Below are 21394 nucleotides of genomic sequence, written 5' to 3'. Positions count from 1 at the left end.
TTGTAACAGTAATTTCTCGAGACTTGAAAAATTTTGTACATCGAAAAAAATTAAAAATTCTGGGGAAATAAAAACCCGTGCAGATGTTACACTGATTAAAAAAATTGAAGAACTGAAAAAGAGACGATGAATTTGAGGAAAATGAAGAGTTCATAGAGTGGGTGGACACTGGGAACACTTGCCTAGTTTACTTGTGTGTTTTTCCTGTGCAAGTAATTAATGAGTTCTATATACTATTTTGTTTACTATGTGTGACTCATTAATGATAGATCGGTGGTTATATACCGCAAATTCCCACAAAGTTGAAGGACCCTAGGTATATTTGACTCGATAAGTAAAGATATTTGACCAGTTTTAGTAACAGCACTCTCTTTGTCACTCATATACCCGATTCAGACCACCATTGATCTTTGAATTCTGGATAGCTGCTTGTATCCATAATATAAATCTCCTTATAAACCCGCGTTAATTATGACAGATTTTTCGATGACTAACATTAAAGTTTCTCGAGAGTAATGATATAAAGATAACGAAACCTTTCATTTGATAAACTTCTTTGATCTTGACTCCATTTCAACTGAAATCAAAGATGTCCTCATTCAACTTAGACACACTAGTTAGACCAAACATCTTGACATTGGAACCATACCGTTGTGCAAGAGACGATTTTAAAGAAGGTATCTTATTAGATGCTAATGAAAATGCATATGGTCCATCTTTAACAGATTTATCACAATATGAATCAACTTTAGAATTAAATCGTTATCCAGATCCTCATCAATTAGAATTGAAACAAAAGATTGTTGATTTTAGAAATGGTGAAAATAAATATGAAATCTCAAAAAATGAACAAATCACTCCTGAGAATTTATGTCTTGGTGTTGGATCTGATGAAAGTATAGATGCTCTTATAAGAACTGTTTGTGTCCCAGGGAAGGATAAATTACTTATTGCACCTCCAACTTATGGGATGTATTCAATTTCTTCTACTATTAATGATGTTGAAATTGTTAAAGTTCCATTAGATTTTGAAAAATTTCAAATTCAACCAGATTTAATTAATGAAATTTTATCAAAAGATTCATCAATTAAATTAGTTTATATTACAACACCAGGTAATCCAACTGGTGCATCTGTTGATTTTTCATTGATTGAAAAAGTTTTATCAAATCCAAATTGGAATGGTCTTGTCGTTGCTGATGAAGCTTATGTTGATTTTGCTCCAATTGGTTCTTCTTTATCAACATTAGTGGAAAAATACCCAAATTTAGTTGTTTTACAAACTGTATCAAAGTCTTTTGGTCTAGCTGGTATTAGATTAGGTATTACTTTTGCTAATAAGAGATTATCTTCAATTTTAAATGCTTTGAAAGCTCCTTACAACATTTCTTCATTAACTTCAGATATTGCTTCAAGATCATTATCTCCAGAAGGTATAAAATTAATGAGACAACGTGTTGAAATTTTAAATTCTGAAAGATCGAGATTATGGGAATCATTACAAAAATTTAAAAATATTGGTAAATTAATTGGTGGATTAGATGCAAATTTCCTTTTAATTGAAGTTATTGATGAAAATGGTAAACCAAGTTCTCCATTAGCTAAACAATTTTATGAAAAATTAGCTACAACTAAAGGTGTTGTGGTTAGATATAGAGGTGGTGAACCAGGTTGTTCAGGTGGTTTAAGAATCACTGTTGGTACCAAGGAAGAAAACGATGCTCTTTCAGAAAGATTTCAAGTCGTTGCTAAAGAATTATAGATATAAAGCGCTAATTAATATAGATGTTAATCAATAAAGAAAAACACTTACAGGTCTAAGGTTTACATAGATACAGATTTACATCATAACAAATAAAACGTATAATTATTCATGAAGTGTATTATTTACTAAATAACTCCCCATTATAAGTTTACCACAACAGTTTTAACAGGTCTAGATTGTAAAGCTTCACCTAATGCTTGTTTAGCTTCCATTTTTTTATTCAAATCTTCAATTCTAAGTTTTGTTAAACCTTTATTTCCCAAAATATCTTGTTTAAATGATTCATCTTTACCATCATGTAATTTTTCAAGTATTTTTGCATGATTAATATTCAAATTTGCAATTTGTTCAGTTAATTCTCTAGTTTCTTTAGAATAATCTCTTGTTATTGAATTAATGTGATTAATAATAGATTGTAATGCATCTGGTGTTGGTGGTTCATTATAGAAAACATTTGTTGAAGTTTTCAAAGATAAAATTTTAGATTCACTTGCTCTTAAATCTTGTAATACTTGTGCATGGTTTTTTCTAATTTTATCTTGTAATATTAAAACATCAATTGGTAAATCACGAGCATTTAAAACAGCTTTATCTGATAATTTTGTTAATGATAAAACTTTTTCTCTGACTCTTATGCTTTGTTTTTCTAATAAATCAAGTTTATCTTGAACTAATTTGATTTGTTTTTCTTCAGCTATAATTGATTCTTTTGTCTTTGAAGCATCTTGACCATATTTACTTATGATTTTACTTAAATTAGCAGCTTCTGATAATCTCCAATGATGTGGTTGTGATAATGATGCCTCTGTATTGACCAAATCTGATTTTAAATGATCATCTAAAAATTTCCCAAGATTCGTACAATTACTTTCAATTATTGAAATTTCAGCTTGAGTATCATAATAAATCTTTTCCAGTTGTCTAAAGATTGGATCTTGACTTAAAGTTGGATATTTGACTGATAATAAACGTTCATAATTTGGTACTTCAGATGGAATGAAATGAGAGCCGAAATAAATTTCATCATCCTCAAATGATTGTAATGCAATTGATTCAAATTTAACATCGTCAGTTTGTACATCAATTTCTGAAGTTTCAACTGTAGCAGATACACCGATTTCTTTTGTAACAACTTCAGCACTAACTGATTTATGTACATATGGAGGTCTTTCTGATTGAACTGCCTTTTCTTGTGATGATGTATTGATGGTTTCCTCTTGATCTTTCTGAGATTGTGCTTCTTTATAAAGAACTTCATCTTCTTTGTCTTTGTATGAATCTAATGATGATGAGTCTCTAGTATCTTCTTCTCTGACATTTTCAAATTCATGATCGTCATGTTCTTCATCGTTCTTAGTTTCTTCATCTTCTTCATCAATGTTCAAATTCTTGTCAATCTCATCACCTAGCTCATCAGCAGAAAGATCTTCACTTTCATTGTTATCTTCTGATTCAAAATCTCTAGTGTCATCTTGTTGTTGAGTAGTATCTTCTTCGTCTTCGTCATCTTCTTCTTCTTCATCTTCGTCATCATCATCATCTTCTTCTTCTTCTTCATCGTCAAATTTATGGAATTGATCTTCTGTAGCACCTTCTGTATATCCTTCATCATAAGTGGTTTCTGGTGCTTCTGAGTCTTCTGCTTCGGCATCATCATCTTCTTCTTCACCATTTTCTTCACTTTTTACTTCTTCTGGTGTCTCTTCTTCAGCTTTTGAATCTTGTGGTGGTAGAACTTCAGTTTCCTTCTTTTCAGTAGATGATGTTTCTTTTTCAAAGACGTTCTTTTGTTTACTCAAATCTTCTAGTTTATTTTGTGAAGCAAATTGTCCAAACCCACCGAACACTGGTTTTTCAACTTTGTCTTCAGATTTATTTGATGTTGGTTTTTGAGGTTGTTGGCCAAATTTGAATCCAGATGAGCCAAATGCTGTTGAGCCAAAACCTGTAGATCCAAATGTGGTTGATCCAAATGAGGTTGGTCCTGTGGATCCGAATGATGTTGGTCCAGTAGAGCCACCAAAACTAGTTGGGCCTTTTGATGTTGTAGGTTGATTAATAGGTTTGTCACTTTCATCATCTGAATCTTCAATTTTTGATTCTTCTAATTCTGAATCTTCACTATCGTCGTCTTCTGAATCTGATAACCCTGGAACTTTGGTTTTAGGTGCTGATGATTGTGATTCACTACCAAACAAAGATCCACCAAGATCTCCTGATAGTGTATTTAAAGATGACTTATCTTGTTTTGTATCTTTTTGACTTTCATTTAGTGATGATTGAGCAGTTTCTTTGGAAGCTTTGCTAAATATAGATGAAGTTTCATTTGTTCCAAAAGGTTGTGCGCTATCAAATGGGGATTTTGTTTCAGTTTTGTTTGTACCAAACTTTGCAAACGGTGATTCATCATCACTCAACTTCTTACCAAATGGTGAATCTTCAATTTTACCGCCAAATGCTGGTTTAGAACTAACGGTGGTGAATGGTGATCCAAAGGCTGGTTTAGCGGCTGGTTTATCTGGACTTTTACCAAATCCAGCAGTTCCTGAGGCAGGTGATGCAAATGGTGCAGGATTAGGATTTTTAGAAGGTGTTTGGCCAAATAATGATGATCCAGACGATGATTCCTTACTATCAGCAGAAGATTGGCCTGAAGTTGATGATCCAAATGCTGATTTATTGGCAGTAGACGATTGTCCAAATGTTGTTGATCCAAAAGCTGGTTTTTCATCCTTAGATGTTTGACTGGCTCCTAAATCACCAAATGGTGATTGAGAGTTACCGCTGTTTTGACCAAAAGTTGATGATCCAAAAGCAGGATTAGATGTTTGACCAGAACCTAAAGCACCAAATGGTGATTGAGCATTGGTATTAGATTGACCAAATGTGGATGATCCAAAGGATGAAGAGCCAAATGCTGGTTTGTTATCAGTTGCTGATGATCCAAAAGAGGACGATCCAAAACCACTTGATCCGAATGATGGTTTGCCATCTGTTGATGACTTACCAAATGAGCTTTGTCCAAATCCACTGGATCCAAATGCTGGTTTGTTTGCTGTTGATTGACCAAATGAGCTTGATCCAAATCCAGTAGATCCAAATGCTGGTTTATTTTCTGAAGTCGTTTGACCAAAGCTTGATGATCCAAATGCTGGCTTGCTATCAGTTGAAGTTTGACCAAATCCTGAAGACCCAAATCCACTAGATCCGAATGCTGATTTTGATTGTCCAAATCCTGAAGATCCAAATGCTGGTTTATCATCTTTTTGGTCATTATTCCCAAATGAAGCAAATGGTGATTTATTATCTGTAGCGGTTTGACCTAAACCTGAAGTACCAAACGGTGATTTATTATCTGTAGTAGTTTGACCAACCCCTGAAGTACCAAATAGTGATTTATTATCTGATTGTGGTTGGTTAAATGATGCAAATGGTGATTTATTATCTGTAGTTGTAGATGTATTACCACTATTGAAACTAGCAAATGGAGATGTAGATTGTGGTTGAGATGAGCCAAATCCTGATGGCTTAGTTTCTGTATGTGTGGAAGCTGTACTTGGTACAGTTGAAGAAGCAGGAATGCCATCTAATGCAGTTTTATATAATGAATCTTCATAGTCTTTGACACCATCTTGTTTAAAAGTACCATTTTTCAAATCATGAACGTGGTAAATATACCAACCTTGAACTTTACCGTCATTACCTAAAACCCAAACAGCTGGAAGCCAATTAGCTTCTGAAACACCTTGACATGGCTCTTCAATTCTACCAGTGTCACTAATATCTGTAATTAAACCAATTGCATTGATATCGTTACCTGTATTATCATCAATTGGTAAAGCAGCTCTTGCAGCATCACTTTCTGGTAATATCACTTCTGAATACAGTAGAGCAGAGATTTCCACAGAGGTTGATGAAGCGACAATTGTTAATAAATTCATTGAGCCAGATAAATTATGGAATGATGATGAATAAATTGTAGGTTTTCTTAAAATTGACCCAAAAGCTGGAATTAAATCAAAATTCTCTTCAAATGATGTTTCACCTGTTGATTTTTCATGTGTTAATACAAAAGCTTTGAACTCATATGAAGGATCTTCTTCATCTTCATTTGGAATTTCACCAAATATAACTAAAAATCTGAAAGGAGCAATCCATTGTAACGAAATTGGTAATATACCATCTTCCTTCAAGTCTTCAGGTCTATCAATTGTAAGTTTGACTTCACCGCTTGTAGTTATTTGTTTAATGAATCCATCTTTTGTGGCAATAGCAATTTGTTTACCCTTTGGTGACCAACTAAAATAAACAACTTCTCTAAAAATAACATTTTTTGATCCTGTTGTGATATCAAGTATTGATAATTCACCATCAGTTCCTAGTATGGCAACTAATGAGCTATTTAGTGGTGATACTATAGCTAGATCAATTGATGAAGTTCCAATATCTATTGATTTAAAATCGTTAGAACTCAATGATTTATAATCTGATATAGGGGCATAATGAACAGCTTGTGGAGTTATAACAATGAATTGTTTTTCATCTTTTGTGAAAGAAGTGCTTATAACATTTTGAAATTCAATTTCATGACGATTTGTATTATATTTAGATTCTTCATTAATTACATCTTGTTTTAAATCTTTAATTGAACCTAGAATGATTTTATCTTTACCAGATGCAGCAAACCACCCATGTTGTGGTGCACTTGTGAAATTATTTATATGACTGAATGGTAATTTTTCTTCATAATCTGTAATCAATTGAATTGGTGAACCTAATGATTTGAATCCAAAATCCTATATATGTTTAAATTAGTATAAAGATCATTAACTTATTCTGAATAATTTCAAATACATACCTCACTAGAAGTTGATATGAATTCATCACCAAGTTTACTCATAATGCTGATATGGGATCAATGAATTTCCAAATATTCAATTTATGGATCCAACAAGTTTTATTCGTCTAATTTATGACTTCACTTTTATTGTTTTGATCTAAAGCATATTATAATTTTTGGCCATCTCCCAAAATATCCGGGTAAATATTAAAATTCGCGAAAATTATAATTCTTAAGAAAATTTCGTGTGCGAAACAAAAACCGAACGTTTAAATAAAATGAATATAAAGTTTTAAAGTACAAAACAAAGCAGATCTAAAGTCAATTGTTGAGTCTATTGATATTTTGAAATGAAAAAACTACAATTGAAGTGTATAACATTATATATAGTTGTAAAATTATTATTTATATATCATATAGCGTTCATCTGAAAAAGCATTAAATCATAAAAAGTACCAGGGATCTCGATCGAAAATCTTCAAAATCTCCTCAATCACACCCTAAATCAATTAGAATATTTATACGATTAAAGAAAATTATTGAAAACTTCAAGAGATCAAAACCACAATGCACTTATAATTTTATTAAGCTTAAGCAGAGAATGATAATGACCAACCTAATTTATGGACTGGTTCAGCTAATTTCAAAGCATCGAAAGAAGCACCTAAACCTAATTTAACACCTGGTCTTAAAACTTGTTGGTAAGATAAAGCAGCAACACCTGAATCAGCAATTTTAGCTTTAACGAAAGCAGAGTTGTCTAAAACGTATTTGGTGGCGAATTCAATACCAACGGCTTTACCAGCAGCAGCATCAGCTTTTGAATCCCAAGTAGCTTTAGCACCAGCTTCAACTAATGGAGAAACTTTGTGGTAGTAAGCAGCTGAGAAAACTGATAAGTTGTTGGTAGCTGAAACTGAAACGTTGTAAACTGGTTGAGCGTAACCAACAGCAGCTGAGTAACGAGTAACTTTAGCGGAAGAGATATCGTAACCAACTTCGGCACCAGCGGTGAAACCATCATGACCAACGGTAGCATCACCAACAAAAGTTGGACCTTTTAATAAATCAAAGAAAGCTCTGGCAGTAACTGATGGTTGGTTGAAGAAAACGTTTAATTTAGCACCTCTTGAACCATTTGGAACTAATGAAGTTAATAATTCAGTTTTTAAACCTGGAGTTAAAGCTTCAGCTAATTCAATTTTAGTATCTAAAGCATTAGCGGTGTTCCAACCTTGAGTTAAAGTTAAACCTGAAGCTTTGTCGGAAACTTTAGCTTCTAAGTTACCAGCGATTGAACCATCTTTTGATGATTTACCTTTAACGGTGAAAGCAACACCATTTGGAGCGGTAGTTTGGATATCAATAGCAGCTGGAGCTAAATGAAAGAAATCTTTGTTTAATAAACCGTTTTGGTTTTTTGAGATATCAGAGAAGACAGGTGGAGCCACTATAAAAAAAAGATGAATGTTAGTCAATTGAGTCCTAAGAACATGATGGTATGAGGCATGACTTACTTTTGAATGAATATTAGTGTGTTTTGAGACGACAAGTTCGTTGTAAACAGGTGTTTAGAAGGAGAAAGAAAACAAAGATTCAGGATTTTTTGACTTTTTGGTTTTTTGTTATGTTGGATCTCGGACGGCCAACAAAAACAAAAAAATCGCAATTTGCACGTGAAGCTCACATTGGCTGACACTTTCAGAATTTAGTGGGAAATGGACGAATTAGGGAGGAACTGAAGGAGTCCTCGATAATATTTAGTGGGAGTCATAGGGGGGTTCAATTGGGTGAGCTCATTACTGCTCACTTTCTTGACTTTGTTTGTTGGTTGTTGTAGAGGATGAATGGAATTGTACGTGTTTCTATTGGACAGTAGGTGCCAAAAAGCACGTTATGTTCTTTCAAATTCCCAGTGTACAATTTACTGAGTTGATGTCTATATGTCAGATCCACAACGTGTGTGATTTGTTTAATTTTGGTGACAAAAGCTGGATCCCACACTTTTCAAATGTGCGTATTTGGGGATTTGGTTTGGAACTTGGGGAATTAATTACATATACGCAACTAGCTAGGCTACATTCTATCAATTCATAAAACCATATTATTCACAAATAAAAAGAAATCGTAACATAAATATAACCAGATATTCATACAGTGTCAACTTATTCGACTTGTCTGTTGATTTTAACTCTAACAGCTTTAGTTTGAGTGTAGTTATCTAAAGCTTCTGAACCCATTTCTCTACCAATACCAGATTCTTTGTAACCACCAAATGGAACTGCTGCATTGAAATCATTATAAGTGTTAACCCAGATAATACCAGCTTCTAATCTTTGTGAAACATCTAAGGCTCTGTCTAATGATTTGGTGTGGATACCGGCACCTAAACCATATTCTGAATCATTAGCTCTTTGGACTAAATCATCAATAGTTTTGAATTTAGAAACAGTGGCAACTGGACCAAAGATTTCTTCTCTCAAGACAGTGAAATCATCACCAACTTCTGTAAAGATGGTTGGTTGTAAGAAATAACCTTTAGTACCAATTCTTTCACCACCAGTTAAAACTTTAGCACCTTGGTCTTTACCCTTTTTAATGTAATCTAAAACTTCTTGGAATTGATCTGGGGTAGTTTGAGCACCTTGATAGTTTGATTCATCAAATGGATCACCAACTTTTAATGTTTCAACTTCTGCTTTCAAAGCTGGAATTAATTCATCATAAATACCTTCTTGAATATAAATTCTTGAACCTGCACAACAAACTTCACCACCGTTAAAGAAAATACCAGTAATTAAGTTTTTAACAGTTGTCTTGATATCAGCATCATCGAAAACAATATTTGGTGATTTACCACCTAATTCTAAAGTAACTTTTTTCAAGTTTGATTCAGCAGCAGCAATCATAACTGATCTACCAATAGCAGTAGAACCAGTGAATGCAATCTTCTTAATCTTTGGATGTCTTAAGATAGCATCACCACATTTTCTACCAGAACCTGGCACAATGTTGATAACACCAGCTGGGATACCAGCTTCAATAGCTAAAGTGGAAGCATACAAAGCAGATAATGGAGTAGCAGAAGCTGGTTTTAAAATAACAGTGTTACCAGTAACTAAAGCTGGACCGATTTTCCAAGCCCACATCATTAATGGGAAATTCCATGGAATAATTTGACCACAAACACCTAATGGTTCTTTTTTAGTATAGTTGAAATAACCATCACCAGTATTAATTGATCTACCATCAATTTTATCAGCAAAACCAGCTGATGATCTAATATAATTGATAACTAATTTAACATCAGCTCTTGAACAGTGTAAAGCTTTACCGTTATCTAATGATTCAATTGAAGCTAATAATTCAGCATCTCTTTCTAATAATTCAGCTAACTTATATAGAGCTTGACCTCTGATTTGTGGTTCTAAAACTGACCATTTTTTGAAAGCAGCAGAAGCAGCTTCAACAGCAACTTCGACATCTTCTTTATCAGCTTCGTGTAAGTCAGCAATTAATTCTTCAGTCGAAGGATTGGTAACTTTGAAAGTTTTACCAGATTTTGATGGAACTAATTCATTATTGATGAATAAACCAGTTGGTTGTGTATATGTGATGTTGTTTGGTAATTTAATTTCAATTGAAGTTGGAGCTGTCATTTTGTATATATAGCTATTTGAGTTCTGTTATCCAGTAACAAGTTTCTCTTGCAATATTAAAAGAAAATTCATCTTTGAAAGATTTGAATTAAAATCTGGGGAATTGGATATCCTTTTATACTCGAATGAATTTGAAATCTTAACAACTCAACAATAATTCAATCATCGATCCTATGACCGAATAGTTTGGTAACGTTCCCTTAAATCCTCCGTCAATTAGTAACCAGGGACAATTCTAGGACTCAGATTTATAATCTTTGTATGTAGTCTCGGGTAATTTTGGAATTTGTTGAGTTGATGGATATTTGGAATTTTTCTCAAGCATGTCGGTGAAAAGCCAATTTTTTTTTGCCCACTACGGTTTTAAGGTTCAGCCTTAGTAGGACAAGTATGGGGTATAGTAGATCTGCACAAACCTCATCAATTCTCGAGACTTTTAGTGCTGGGAGGAAGGAATTTGGAGGTTTTGAAGATGATAATAGAGAGGTAATGGGACTGGTTTGAACTTTGAAGGGTGTATAATATATTTGAGGTCTAATAATGCCTTTGAACCCAGTTTAGAGCTGTTAATTGAAAGGGTCTTTGGGGAGATTGATCAAGGTTTGTAGATTGAAGATGATCAGTGGAAAAGTTCATCTGCGAATCATTGTCGAGAAATTAGTGGAAGATACTTCTTCAACAACTGATCAGATAGGGCGGAATATAATCTATATCATAATCATAACTATATATATGATCTGAGACTACTAATTGTTAGTCTTAGAATTGAAAATGTACACCTCAATTAAACCAACATTTCGTTAAAGTGCTATAAGATATTAAAAGTATGAGTATGCCAACTTGGCATTGATTGTAGAATCTGCTAGTAGTGGAGTCTTAACGAGTTGCAAACGCCGATATATCAATTACCTGACTTACAAGCTTACAAGCTAATTGTGGATACGTACTCAACTACTACCAACCTTCTACCAGATGTCGATACACTCGTTCTAGCTACGTTCTCCCGGAGTGATTTGGATCAATAGCCTCGAGAATTCCGCTTAGTGATAGATGAATCTTATTGGCCGCTACCCCATATTTGACTAATTTATTAAACGTTCAGCCTTTCGAAGAGCAACATTTACTGGTGTAAACTCCATAGATCATCCTGGATATGATTCAATATTTTTGTTTCTTATTCCCGGAGCTAGATGAATCAACGTTATACAATTTTATTTCAAAAGCCCATTTATCCCGGATGAGATCATACGGAGACCTGATCAAAGAAGTACTACACAAGATCTTTAAATAAGAAGGAATCCGATTGTAGGACTCCATTTGATAACTCTTGTATATATTGTGCTTAAAGACTGATTGAATATAGTATTCTTCCTCTTATATCAAAGTTTGATCGAGATTAATTTGTTTCTAATATCCGGTGCTCCAGTCATGTCTCGTATTATCCAGCATCAGGTATAAATTTCAGCCTCATATATATTTCCTTTGTTGAATTTGAACATGAAGGTTTCTCTTTACATTTGTAATTAAAACGCATAAATTATCGGTTCCTTGTTTTCCGTTATGGTATTTTGTTGGTTGTGTTTTAATCTCAGCGAACAACAAATCAGCTACATGTCATCAATTATTCAATAGTAATGCACTTTCAATCATTATACATACATTACACATCCAAGATGAAAACTGAACCCCACTCAATGGACTTAACAACAATCATCTAAAATCTCATTTGAATCAAGCTGATGATTTCGCTTGAGCAATTTGTTGTTGTAATTCATTATATTCATTCTTCTTTTGTTGTAAATATTGTTCTAAAACTTGAACTTGACTTTCCACTGTATCTATATCATTAGAAACTTCTGATAAATCAGCATTAGATTTAGATTCTTGTATCAATTGTTTTTGTTTATATTCTAATAATTGTTCCAATTCTTTTCTAGTTTGTAAAGTTTTATTTGTTGTTGATCCATTACCATTCAATACATTAATTCTTTCATTTTGTTTAGAATCTGTTTCCAATTCTCTTTGACGAACTTGTTCTTCCAAATCTGCTAATTCTCTTTTTAATCTCACTTCTTCCCAATCAGTACCTTCAGTTGATGAAAAATCAGTACCTTTTGTATTTTTGGATAAACCAGACCCACCAATTCTTTCTAAATAATTATCAGCAAATGAATGTTTTGAGTTACCACTTTTTTGAATTGATGCTTGATGAGATTCAATTGAGTATTCAGGTGTTTCTTTTGAAAAAGTAGCTCTTAATGAACTTGGTACAGATCTTGGTATTCTTTTCCCAGTTGATCTTTGATTCAACATGTGTAAAAATATTAATGTTTGATCTTTATCTATAGTTTCTGATGATCTAGGATTGACTAAATTCCAAGCAGAACTTATATCAGTAGCTGGAACATTTGGTAATGTACTATAAAGACCATTTAGTGAATCATACGTGATTCTTCCAAATCTATCACTTGCACTTGAATAAATTTCTTCATATTTAGATTTATCATTTGGTGAAATATACCAATCAAATTGATCACTTAAGCTAGAATCATCATCTTCACTGTCTGAATATCTAAGAGTTTGATGATCTTGACCTGATAAAGCTCTATTTGCTTGAATTAAATGCGCTTTACTTGAAGGAACTAACCAATCTGGTAATTGTGAAGGTAATGATGAGATGGTACCATTAACCAAATCAAAAATCAATCTCATACATATACAAAATTCTTCAAAATCTAAAGATCCATCTGCATCAATATCTGATAAATCCCAGATTTTAGATAAATTTGAATCACCTAATTTAGAATTTTTTAAAACAACACTAACTTGTTCACCATTTAATTTATTATCAATTGGTTTCAATCCACTAAAGATTTCCCAATATTTTTTGATTTCCCATTCTTCTAGTTTTGGTGCCATGTTTTATATCAATGTTTAATAATTCAATTTGTTTAAATTGTCTTATATTCTTATCAAGTTTTATGTCACAATCTTACAACGATCTATTAGGGGAATAATATCGATGTGTTATTTCACCGAAATCGCAATTTCGCGGTAAACTACAAGATTGTTATGTTATCCGCGAAATTTACCCGGATCTAACATTTCAATTAGCTGTCAAATTTCAGCGGTTCAACAATAACAGCATTAAAGTGCTTTTGAAATTAAAATAGTACAAAAGGAATCGAATTGATAAGGAGATTCGAAAAGTAATGGTTTGATACTGGTATTACATATTGTTCTGGGCTCAATAACTTCAATTGTTGTGGTCTGATTGTGATGTCTGTAATAGATCTCGATCCTCGATCTACGAGATCTTGAAATCTTCTTCTTTGGGACCCTCAGCCAGCCTAGACACTGAACTTACAAGTCATAAGCTAGTAGTTATCAGCTACCCTAATACCAATCCAGTATCATTATTGTCTCTTTTAGGAACAATCCATTTCGTCTGGAAACTAATAAGTCAACGCGCCTAGATTAAAAATGTTCCTAGAAATCTTCAAAGACGCGTCAAAATCCACACGGTTAGGCCAGTCATGCGCGACTCCTTACATTAAATATATCAAATCAAAACATGGATACGCGTTCAATGTTGATATTTTTAAGAAACGAAAGGTAATTTAAATCTAAAGGGGAAACAGTTCTGCATAAACAGTGTCCCTTCACTATGGAATTAGCCAAAAATGTATGAAATGCTACTTCTACACACTGAATGTTGCTGGAATCATCCCTTCTTCAAGGGAAAAAGGTGCATGGTCTAATGTTCTATTTACAGAGACATTGAAGAATTAGTTTAAAGATCTTAAGGGTTGAGAAACTTGGTTGAATATTGAGAAATGAGTAAAAAAATTATCATCAAGGCTTTTCTTTTTGACTTCTTATTATTCACAAATCCTTTAATTCATCTTTGCTAAACTTACCTTGATACATTCATTTTACCTATAACTGCCTCATCATCCAAATACTTCAAAAGACAAACAATATACCTATTTCCCCCAGTTGAGAGAAGCACAAGAAAGAATTTTTACAAAAGATGAGCTTTCAACTTATATTTAGAAGCTGTTTCATATTATGGCTCATGTCAATGATACGAGCTGCTCCAAGAGAAGGTTTCCCATTTGATGAACAATTACCAACAGTAGCAAGAGTTGATTCAGATTATTGGTATCAATTATCAAATGAAACATTCATAAGTTCAACTGGTGAAGTCACATATAGTATTGAAAATCAACCATCATGGTTAGAATTTGATCCAACTTCAAGAATTTTATCAGGTACTCCAAGTGAAGATGATGCTACAGAAGCAGCTAAATTTACCTTAGTTGGTGAAGATGGTGATTCAACAATTTCAAAAGAATATTCAATTGTTGTTTCTAAAAATAAAGGACCAGTTCCATCAGATAATTATACCGTTTTATCACAACTTTCAGATTTTGGTCAAACAAATGGACAAAATGGATTGGTTTTAAGTCCTGGTAAAATATTCAATGTTAGTTTTGATACTAAAACTTTCGATTCTGATGATACTGTTAAAGCTTATTATGGTCGTTCAGCTGATAGATCTTCTTTACCAAATTGGTTATTCTTTGATAGTGGTAATTTAAGATTTAGTGGTGTTGCACCATCTGTTAATTCTGAGATTGCACCAGGTTTTAAATATTCATTCATTTTAATTGCAACAGATTACACTGGTAATGCAGGTGGCTGGATAGAATTTGATATTGTTGTCGGTTACCATGATTTGACTACTAGCGTTAAAGGTGTTACACATGTTAACGGATCTGCTGGGGATGATTTGGACTTTGATATCCCATTAGATGATGTTTATCAAGATGGTGAAACTATTACAACTAACAATATTTCAAATGTCCAATTATCAGGAGCTCCAGATTGGTTAACATTAGATAATTATACCCTTGTTGGTACTGTTCCTGAAGATTATGAAAGTAGTAATGATACTTTTAATGTTACAATTTGGGATTATTATTCAAATCAGGTTGCTTTATATTTCCAAATTGAATCTATTGACTCTTTATTTTCAGTTGATTCATTTAGAGACGCTAATGCAACTAGAGGTTCATATTTCCAATATTATTTCACTCAATCACAATTTACAGATTTTGATAGTACAAATATTACTGTTGATGCCGAAGATGCTGATTGGTTATCATTCCATAGATCAAATTTAACAATTAACGGTGAAACTCCAGATGATTTTGATGAAACTAAAATTACAGTTCAAGCTTCTAAATCAGGTACATCTGATGAATTATCTTTCAAAGTTCGTGGTCAAGATTCCTTAACAAAATCATCTTCTTCAAGCTCAAGATCATCAAGTACTTCATCTTCATCTTCAAGTCCAAGTGGTTCTTCTACTGTATCTAGCTCAACTGTATCACAAACTGCAAGTTCTGAAAATGGTCCAATTTCCAAATCAAAATCAAATAATAACAAAAAGGCATTAGCTATTGGTCTTGGTGTTGGTATTCCATTATTCTTAATCATCTTGGCTGCTGTAATTGTTTTCTTATGTTGCTTCAGAAGACGTAAGAATAATAAATCTGATGAAGAAGATTCACAATCATCACCAAAAATTTCTAAACCAATCTTGGGTAATCCTGCAAATGGACCAAATAGATCACCAACTACAAATAACGCTGCTGGTGTTTCACCGTTTGGTGATAATGGATCTTCAGATTATGAAGTTGAAGGAGCTATGGATGAAAAGAATGAACCTCATAGATTAGGTGCATTAAATGTCTTAAAATTAGATGGTAAAGAAATGTATGAAGATGAAAGTTCACATTCTTCAATTAGTAAAGCTGCTTCATTTGAAAGTATTCATGATGATACACATTCATCATTATATCAAGATGCTTTACAATCACATAGTTCTGATATGTTAATGGGTGCCGGTGCTGTTGGTGCTGCTGCTGCTGGAGCTGGTGCTTATGCTGTCACAAATAGAAATTCACATCATGATAATGAAACACTTCCAAAGAAATCATGGAGACAAACTATTGATTCTAAGATTAATAGAGAATCATTGAACTCATTAGCTACAGTTTCTACAAATGAATTATTTAGTATAAGATTAGCAGAAGATGATGAAATTAGAAAAGATCCAAGAAAATCTAATTTAGGTTTTAGAGATTCAGCATTTTTAGGATCAACAGCTTCATCAATTTTAACAAGAGATGATAGTGGTAATATTCAAAGATTAGATAGTGATGGTAACATTGTCGATTTGAAAAACAATGGTAATAATGGTAGTAATAATCCATTTAGACATTCAAAAGGTGGATCATTAGATGTCTTGAAAGAAGAAGCTACACCACATCAATTGCATTCAACATCATTCCCAACTCAACAATCATATAATCAACCACAACAACAAGGACAATTACACCCAAATCATAAAGCAACAAATTCATCATTAGTACAAGATACTTCATTTACATCAACAAATACACAATCAACAGGTGAAGAATTTTATCCAGTTGAAACATCAAATGGAGTTGAATGGAAACAAAATGCTAAAAATAAATTTACATTTGAAAATGGTAGTGTTCAAAATTTAAATGATACAACTTCATCATCAAATTATATAAATACAAAAGCCAGATTAATGGATTTTACAAATAAAGCAAGAGCAGAAAGTACAAGTAATGATGTTAGTCATTCAACTTATGAAACTGCTGAATTTGAATCACCATAAATGAAGTTTATAAATGATGAATGTCTTGTTTTACAACCTTGATAATTTTTGACTTGGTTTCATTTTTATGATGTTGATTATTGAGATGTTGTATGTTTTTTAATTGTTTGCATGTGATCTATCTAATTTTATTAATCATTTAATTTGCTTTTCACTTCTATTGAGTTATTTTTGTGCTTTTATGTGTGTTTTTTGTGATTTTGTATCGATGAAGTTTTTTCTAATTTGAATGGCGTTTTTATTTTTTTTCTGCAATCATTTATTTGTCTATTTAATTTATCCGTGTTAATAGATTGACAATAAGGACTTTTATATAACTTTTTTAATAATGTAACTTAATTTAATACAAGAAAAATATATTTTAAAAAAAAATCTATAATTTATTGTAGATTAATTAATCAATAGATGTTTCAACTAATGCTAAATAAAGGAATATTAAATAATATAAATAAAATAATAATTCTATAAATTAATGACGTACATTGTGTGTCAGTATTGGGGGAACATGGGCTTGTAACTTTCAAATTCAATTTTGAATTTGTTGAGCATAACGAGCAGTTTCTTGTGCTCTTCTTCTACCTTCAATGAATTCAATCATTTCAGAGTAAGTTTCAGGGATAACAGAAGAGAAACCTGGGTTTTTGATAGAATCAGATTCAGCTTCAGTTGGAACAAAGAATGAATAAACAAATGAACCTGATGGTGTTTCTTTGCTTTCATTTAAAGCTTTAACTGATGTATCAACTTTAACTTGAATTAAAGTACCTGGACTGTTTAAGAAATTGTTTGGATCATTACTCAAAACATTAGTTGGACGAGCATCAAAATGTAAGAAACTTTCTTCTGAGAATGAACCTTCAGCTAATTCTTTTGATAATGGTTTAAATTCTTGTTGATGAATATGTTCAGTGTAAACAACAGTTGAATTCATGAAAAGAACTGAACCGACTGGGACTGGGGCTTTAAAAGTTGTAGTATCTAATGAAACAAATCTTGGGAATGATGATGAGAATGAAGCAGCAGTACAATAAGCCAATTCAAAGGTCTGTCTCATCAAATAACCACCAAAAATCATATAAGAATGTCTGTTTCTATATTGAGGTTGCATAAATGAGGTTGATTGAGTTTTAGTATCTTTCATCAAGGAAACATTTTTTGGTAATTCATTATATTTGGCTAATTCTTTTGAAGCTAAAAACATTTTATGGATTAATTGAGATTCTTCAGAAGTTGGAGGTTGTTTATCTAATGAGTCTTTATTTTTAGCTAATTTTTTAGCAGCATTTTGAGATTCAGCTCTTCTATAATCAATCCATTCATTTTCAGAAATTGGTAATAATCTGTTAATTGGGAATGATTTATGAGTTTCTGGATTTCTTGCAACGAAAGTGAATGAAGCAGTTAAGAAAACATCTTCTTCTTTAATATCTTCTTCTTTTAAGTTTTTTTTAACTGATTCATTTGTAGTGGAAGCTTTAATTAAAATTTCCATTGATGATCTACCAGTCCAAACAACTGAACCTGATAAAATAAAGTTTTTATCAGCAATTTCATTAATTCTTTTCAACATATAGATACGACTAACTTGTGCAGTAACAATGATTGGAGCAGCAGGGCTAACGAATCTATAACTGATTCTACCAGCTAAAGCATCAAGATCTTGGAAAATTTGACCCATACGTAATCTACCTGCTGCATTAACATAGAAATCAGCTAACCAAAGATCTTCTTTGAAATTTAATGTTAAATAACTGAATGATTCTGATCTTGTTTTATCTGAAATAACTGGAACTTGTGGTGTATTATAAGCAAATGAATCAATAACTTTCCCTTGTGCTAATTGACGTTTTCTTTCAGCTAATGCAGTTAACCAAGTAGCAGCTCTTGATGAATCTTCAAAAGCAGAAATGACTGTACTGGCATCTCTTTTATCAGCTAAGATAGTGGTACTAGCATCTTCAGCGGCACTGGCATCATTTGAACCAGCTTCTAAGTTAGCAGGAGATTTGGTGGATTGGAAACGACAAGCAGCTCTTAGAGAGCCACCTGTTACTCTTAAAGCTTTAGAATATTTAAGCATTTTGTTGTATATCTTGTGATCTATCGAATATATTGTTTAAAACAAGAGAAGAAAGATTAGAATGGCCAAAAGAAATCTAAATATACTTATAAAAATATTTTAAGCATACTGACATAATCTCATCTTCTGGGCGAACCATCCCGCTTTCCAACCTTCTGATGGCTCTGAGTCCGGGTTTCTACCGATTTTGACAGATTGTTGAACTAGATTTTAAGAGGTATTTACTCTACAAAATGTTTATTTGATAGTAGTAATAAGATTGTTGTGCTTTTATAAGTGGAGTAACTACTCAAAATGAGTCAATTATTGTTCAAACCCGGTTATATATACTCCAAGTTTGTGTCAATTTAGTATTTATTACTAGGTAAAATAGGAAGTATTATACGACATCCCCCGAGCTTTGTTTAATTCGTCAGCGATTCTTAACGGGATATTATTGGGTGGAGCGACTAATTCCGAATCCCGATGCTTAGATAAGTTTGGTTCAGCCGTATATACTGGTAGCTGCTGACTAAGTATAATATGTACTTGAATCAATATAAACATACCTGAAAATTGGATATTTTGAAAATAAATACTATAGAAATACTCCTGAAGATCCATGTATCATTAATATACTCTCAAATTATACAAATTCTGGCTTTGAAATTTAAAGTTCTTTAGCATTTTTGAAATGTATCAATTTCAAAATTTTTATTTTTACTTTAAAATTTGATTGAGCTAAAAATTCAAAAAATTCAAAAGTCGAAATAACCTAATTTAAAAGCACAATCAATTTATTGAAAGAAAAATGGATATGTCTTGCTTTAAAATATATTAAATGTCCTACAAAAATGTCACTTTTGAATAAATATTAGTTATTTCGATTACTAATTAATTACATAAGATGGAAATTTTTATAGCATCACCTAAATGTCCGAAGACTTATACAACATAATAACCCCCAAAGAGTCGAATTTAGCTGATAATTTGTTGGAAAAATGGTATAATCATCTATTAATCCATTATTTTGATTGATATATCTATTCAAAATCAGTATAATTATTATTATTACTGAGTTATTTACAATTTATTGAGCAAAATCTGTCATTATTCCGCGTGCACTGTGCACTTGTTCGTTAAATTTGTGAGTACTAATAGAGGTTTTCGGCGAAATCGCGATTAGGGAGTTTTTTAAATTTTTTGTTAGTGCGACCGTAGTAAAACTTTAGGGAATCGACTAAATCTCAGGTGGTTTGGGAAACATGTCCCAGCGAAAAAATCAAGCTGATATGCACGAAAAACTTGGACATTTCTCACTTTTCCCTAAAATTTAGGGAAAAACTACACAGAATAAAAATTCGCGGTAATGAAAATGGTTATGGATCTTAAGTATGGAAAAATTTAGGGAATAGACAAATGTGTTCTTACCAATAAAAATGAAAAATTAGAATCCCTAATCGCGATTTCACCGAAAACCTCTAATAAATATAAACATTTAGTGAATAACTAGATTATTTATCAAATAACTCCACCATTGTAATTTTTGAGATATATATCTACTAATTAAGTTTTGTTCTAAAATTATTCTTCAAGGACTTATGCTATTAAGTCATAGCCATTATAATATTTGATATTCACCTATATCTCTTGACAAACGCGTACAAGTGCACACCCGTCCACTTGTCTGCCTACAAATTACATAGTACCAATAAATTTTATATGGAGGCAAAAATTGTGGATAACTTTACAATGGAGATCCACTTCAATGAACGGCAAAATATTTTACTGTGTAATATTTGGCAGTTGACTATATGTACAACTGAATAGTAAGTAGTTGCATCAATTCCTTTATACATGTAATAGCTATTTAATTAGTGTACATACACTTTTCGCTCCTCGCGATACTAAAGTGATGCCTACGCTCTTCCAATTATCGTTTTCGTTATCAACCGTACCTTAATACTTATGCATTTTAACACTATATATTACCACTTAGTACACTTGTTTAGATTTCTTCAACTTGACTTAGTAGATACAATTTGATACAATATCGGCTAACATCTTGATGTGGTTTACCAAAATGTCAAGATGGTGGCTTTGAAACATTAGTTCCATAGGTTAAAAGGCTAAAAGCTCATATTGTGGCTAATTGAAAGGTTCTAAAACAATCCATACAGGCCATATCTACGTGATTCAAACTGTGGAGCCCCAGAGATATGATGCCATTAACTTAACTGTGGTGGCTCTTTTTTTGACAGGTTCTCAAGAGTTTCTTTGTTAAGCATCGCTGGTCACCTGACAGTGCTCATTTCACGTGATTATTCGTAATCTGTATTCAGTCTATTTAAAG

At 32.5% G+C, this 21394-nt stretch overlaps 6 protein-coding genes across 6 annotated transcripts; 2 read left to right on the top strand and 4 right to left on the bottom strand.

Annotated features, from left to right (window-relative positions):
* Positions 1–589: 589 nt before the first annotated feature.
* Positions 590–1762, top strand: HIS5 (histidinol-phosphate transaminase; the record flags this gene model as incomplete). Its single annotated transcript, XM_011276301.1, has 1 exon — positions 590–1762. The coding sequence occupies one exon, from the start codon at positions 590–592 to the stop codon at positions 1760–1762; it is 1173 nt and encodes a 390-aa protein (XP_011274603.1).
* A 143-nt stretch (positions 1763–1905) lies between these two features.
* On the bottom strand, positions 1906–6665 carry NUP159 (FG-nucleoporin NUP159; the record flags this gene model as incomplete). The annotated part of the gene is made up of 2 exons (XM_011276300.1): positions 1906–6539; positions 6620–6665. The coding sequence occupies 2 exons, from the start codon at positions 6663–6665 to the stop codon at positions 1906–1908; spliced, it is 4680 nt and encodes a 1559-aa protein (XP_011274602.1).
* Positions 6666–7195: 530 nt separating this feature from the next.
* Positions 7196–10264, bottom strand: BN7_3111 (Retinal dehydrogenase; the record flags this gene model as incomplete). The annotated part of the gene is made up of 2 exons (XM_011276299.1): positions 7196–8055; positions 8854–10264. The coding sequence occupies 2 exons, from the start codon at positions 10262–10264 to the stop codon at positions 7196–7198; spliced, it is 2271 nt and encodes a 756-aa protein (XP_011274601.1).
* Positions 10265–11995: 1731 nt separating this feature from the next.
* On the bottom strand, positions 11996–13183 carry END3 (End3p; the record flags this gene model as incomplete). The annotated part of the gene is made up of 1 exon (XM_011276298.1): positions 11996–13183. One exon carries the CDS (start codon positions 13181–13183, stop codon positions 11996–11998), a length of 1188 nt encoding a protein of 395 aa, XP_011274600.1.
* Positions 13184–14342: 1159 nt separating this feature from the next.
* On the top strand, positions 14343–16982 carry AXL2 (Axl2p; the record flags this gene model as incomplete). The annotated part of the gene is made up of 1 exon (XM_011276297.1): positions 14343–16982. The coding sequence occupies one exon, from the start codon at positions 14343–14345 to the stop codon at positions 16980–16982; it is 2640 nt and encodes an 879-aa protein (XP_011274599.1).
* Positions 16983–17508: 526 nt separating this feature from the next.
* Positions 17509–19062, bottom strand: BN7_3108 (Acyl-coenzyme A thioesterase 9; the record flags this gene model as incomplete). Its single annotated transcript, XM_011276296.1, has 1 exon — positions 17509–19062. The coding sequence occupies one exon, from the start codon at positions 19060–19062 to the stop codon at positions 17509–17511; it is 1554 nt and encodes a 517-aa protein (XP_011274598.1).
* Between the last annotated feature and the right edge of the window lie 2332 nt (positions 19063–21394).

Source organism: Wickerhamomyces ciferrii, contig 00083 (genome assembly GCF_000313485.1).
Source record: "Wickerhamomyces ciferrii WGS project CAIF00000000 data, strain NRRL Y-1031 F-60-10, contig 00083, whole genome shotgun sequence".
NCBI classification, from domain to species: Eukaryota; Fungi; Ascomycota; class Saccharomycetes; order Phaffomycetales; family Wickerhamomycetaceae; genus Hansenula; species Hansenula ciferrii.
This window is presented reverse-complemented; position numbering and strand designations above follow the sequence as displayed.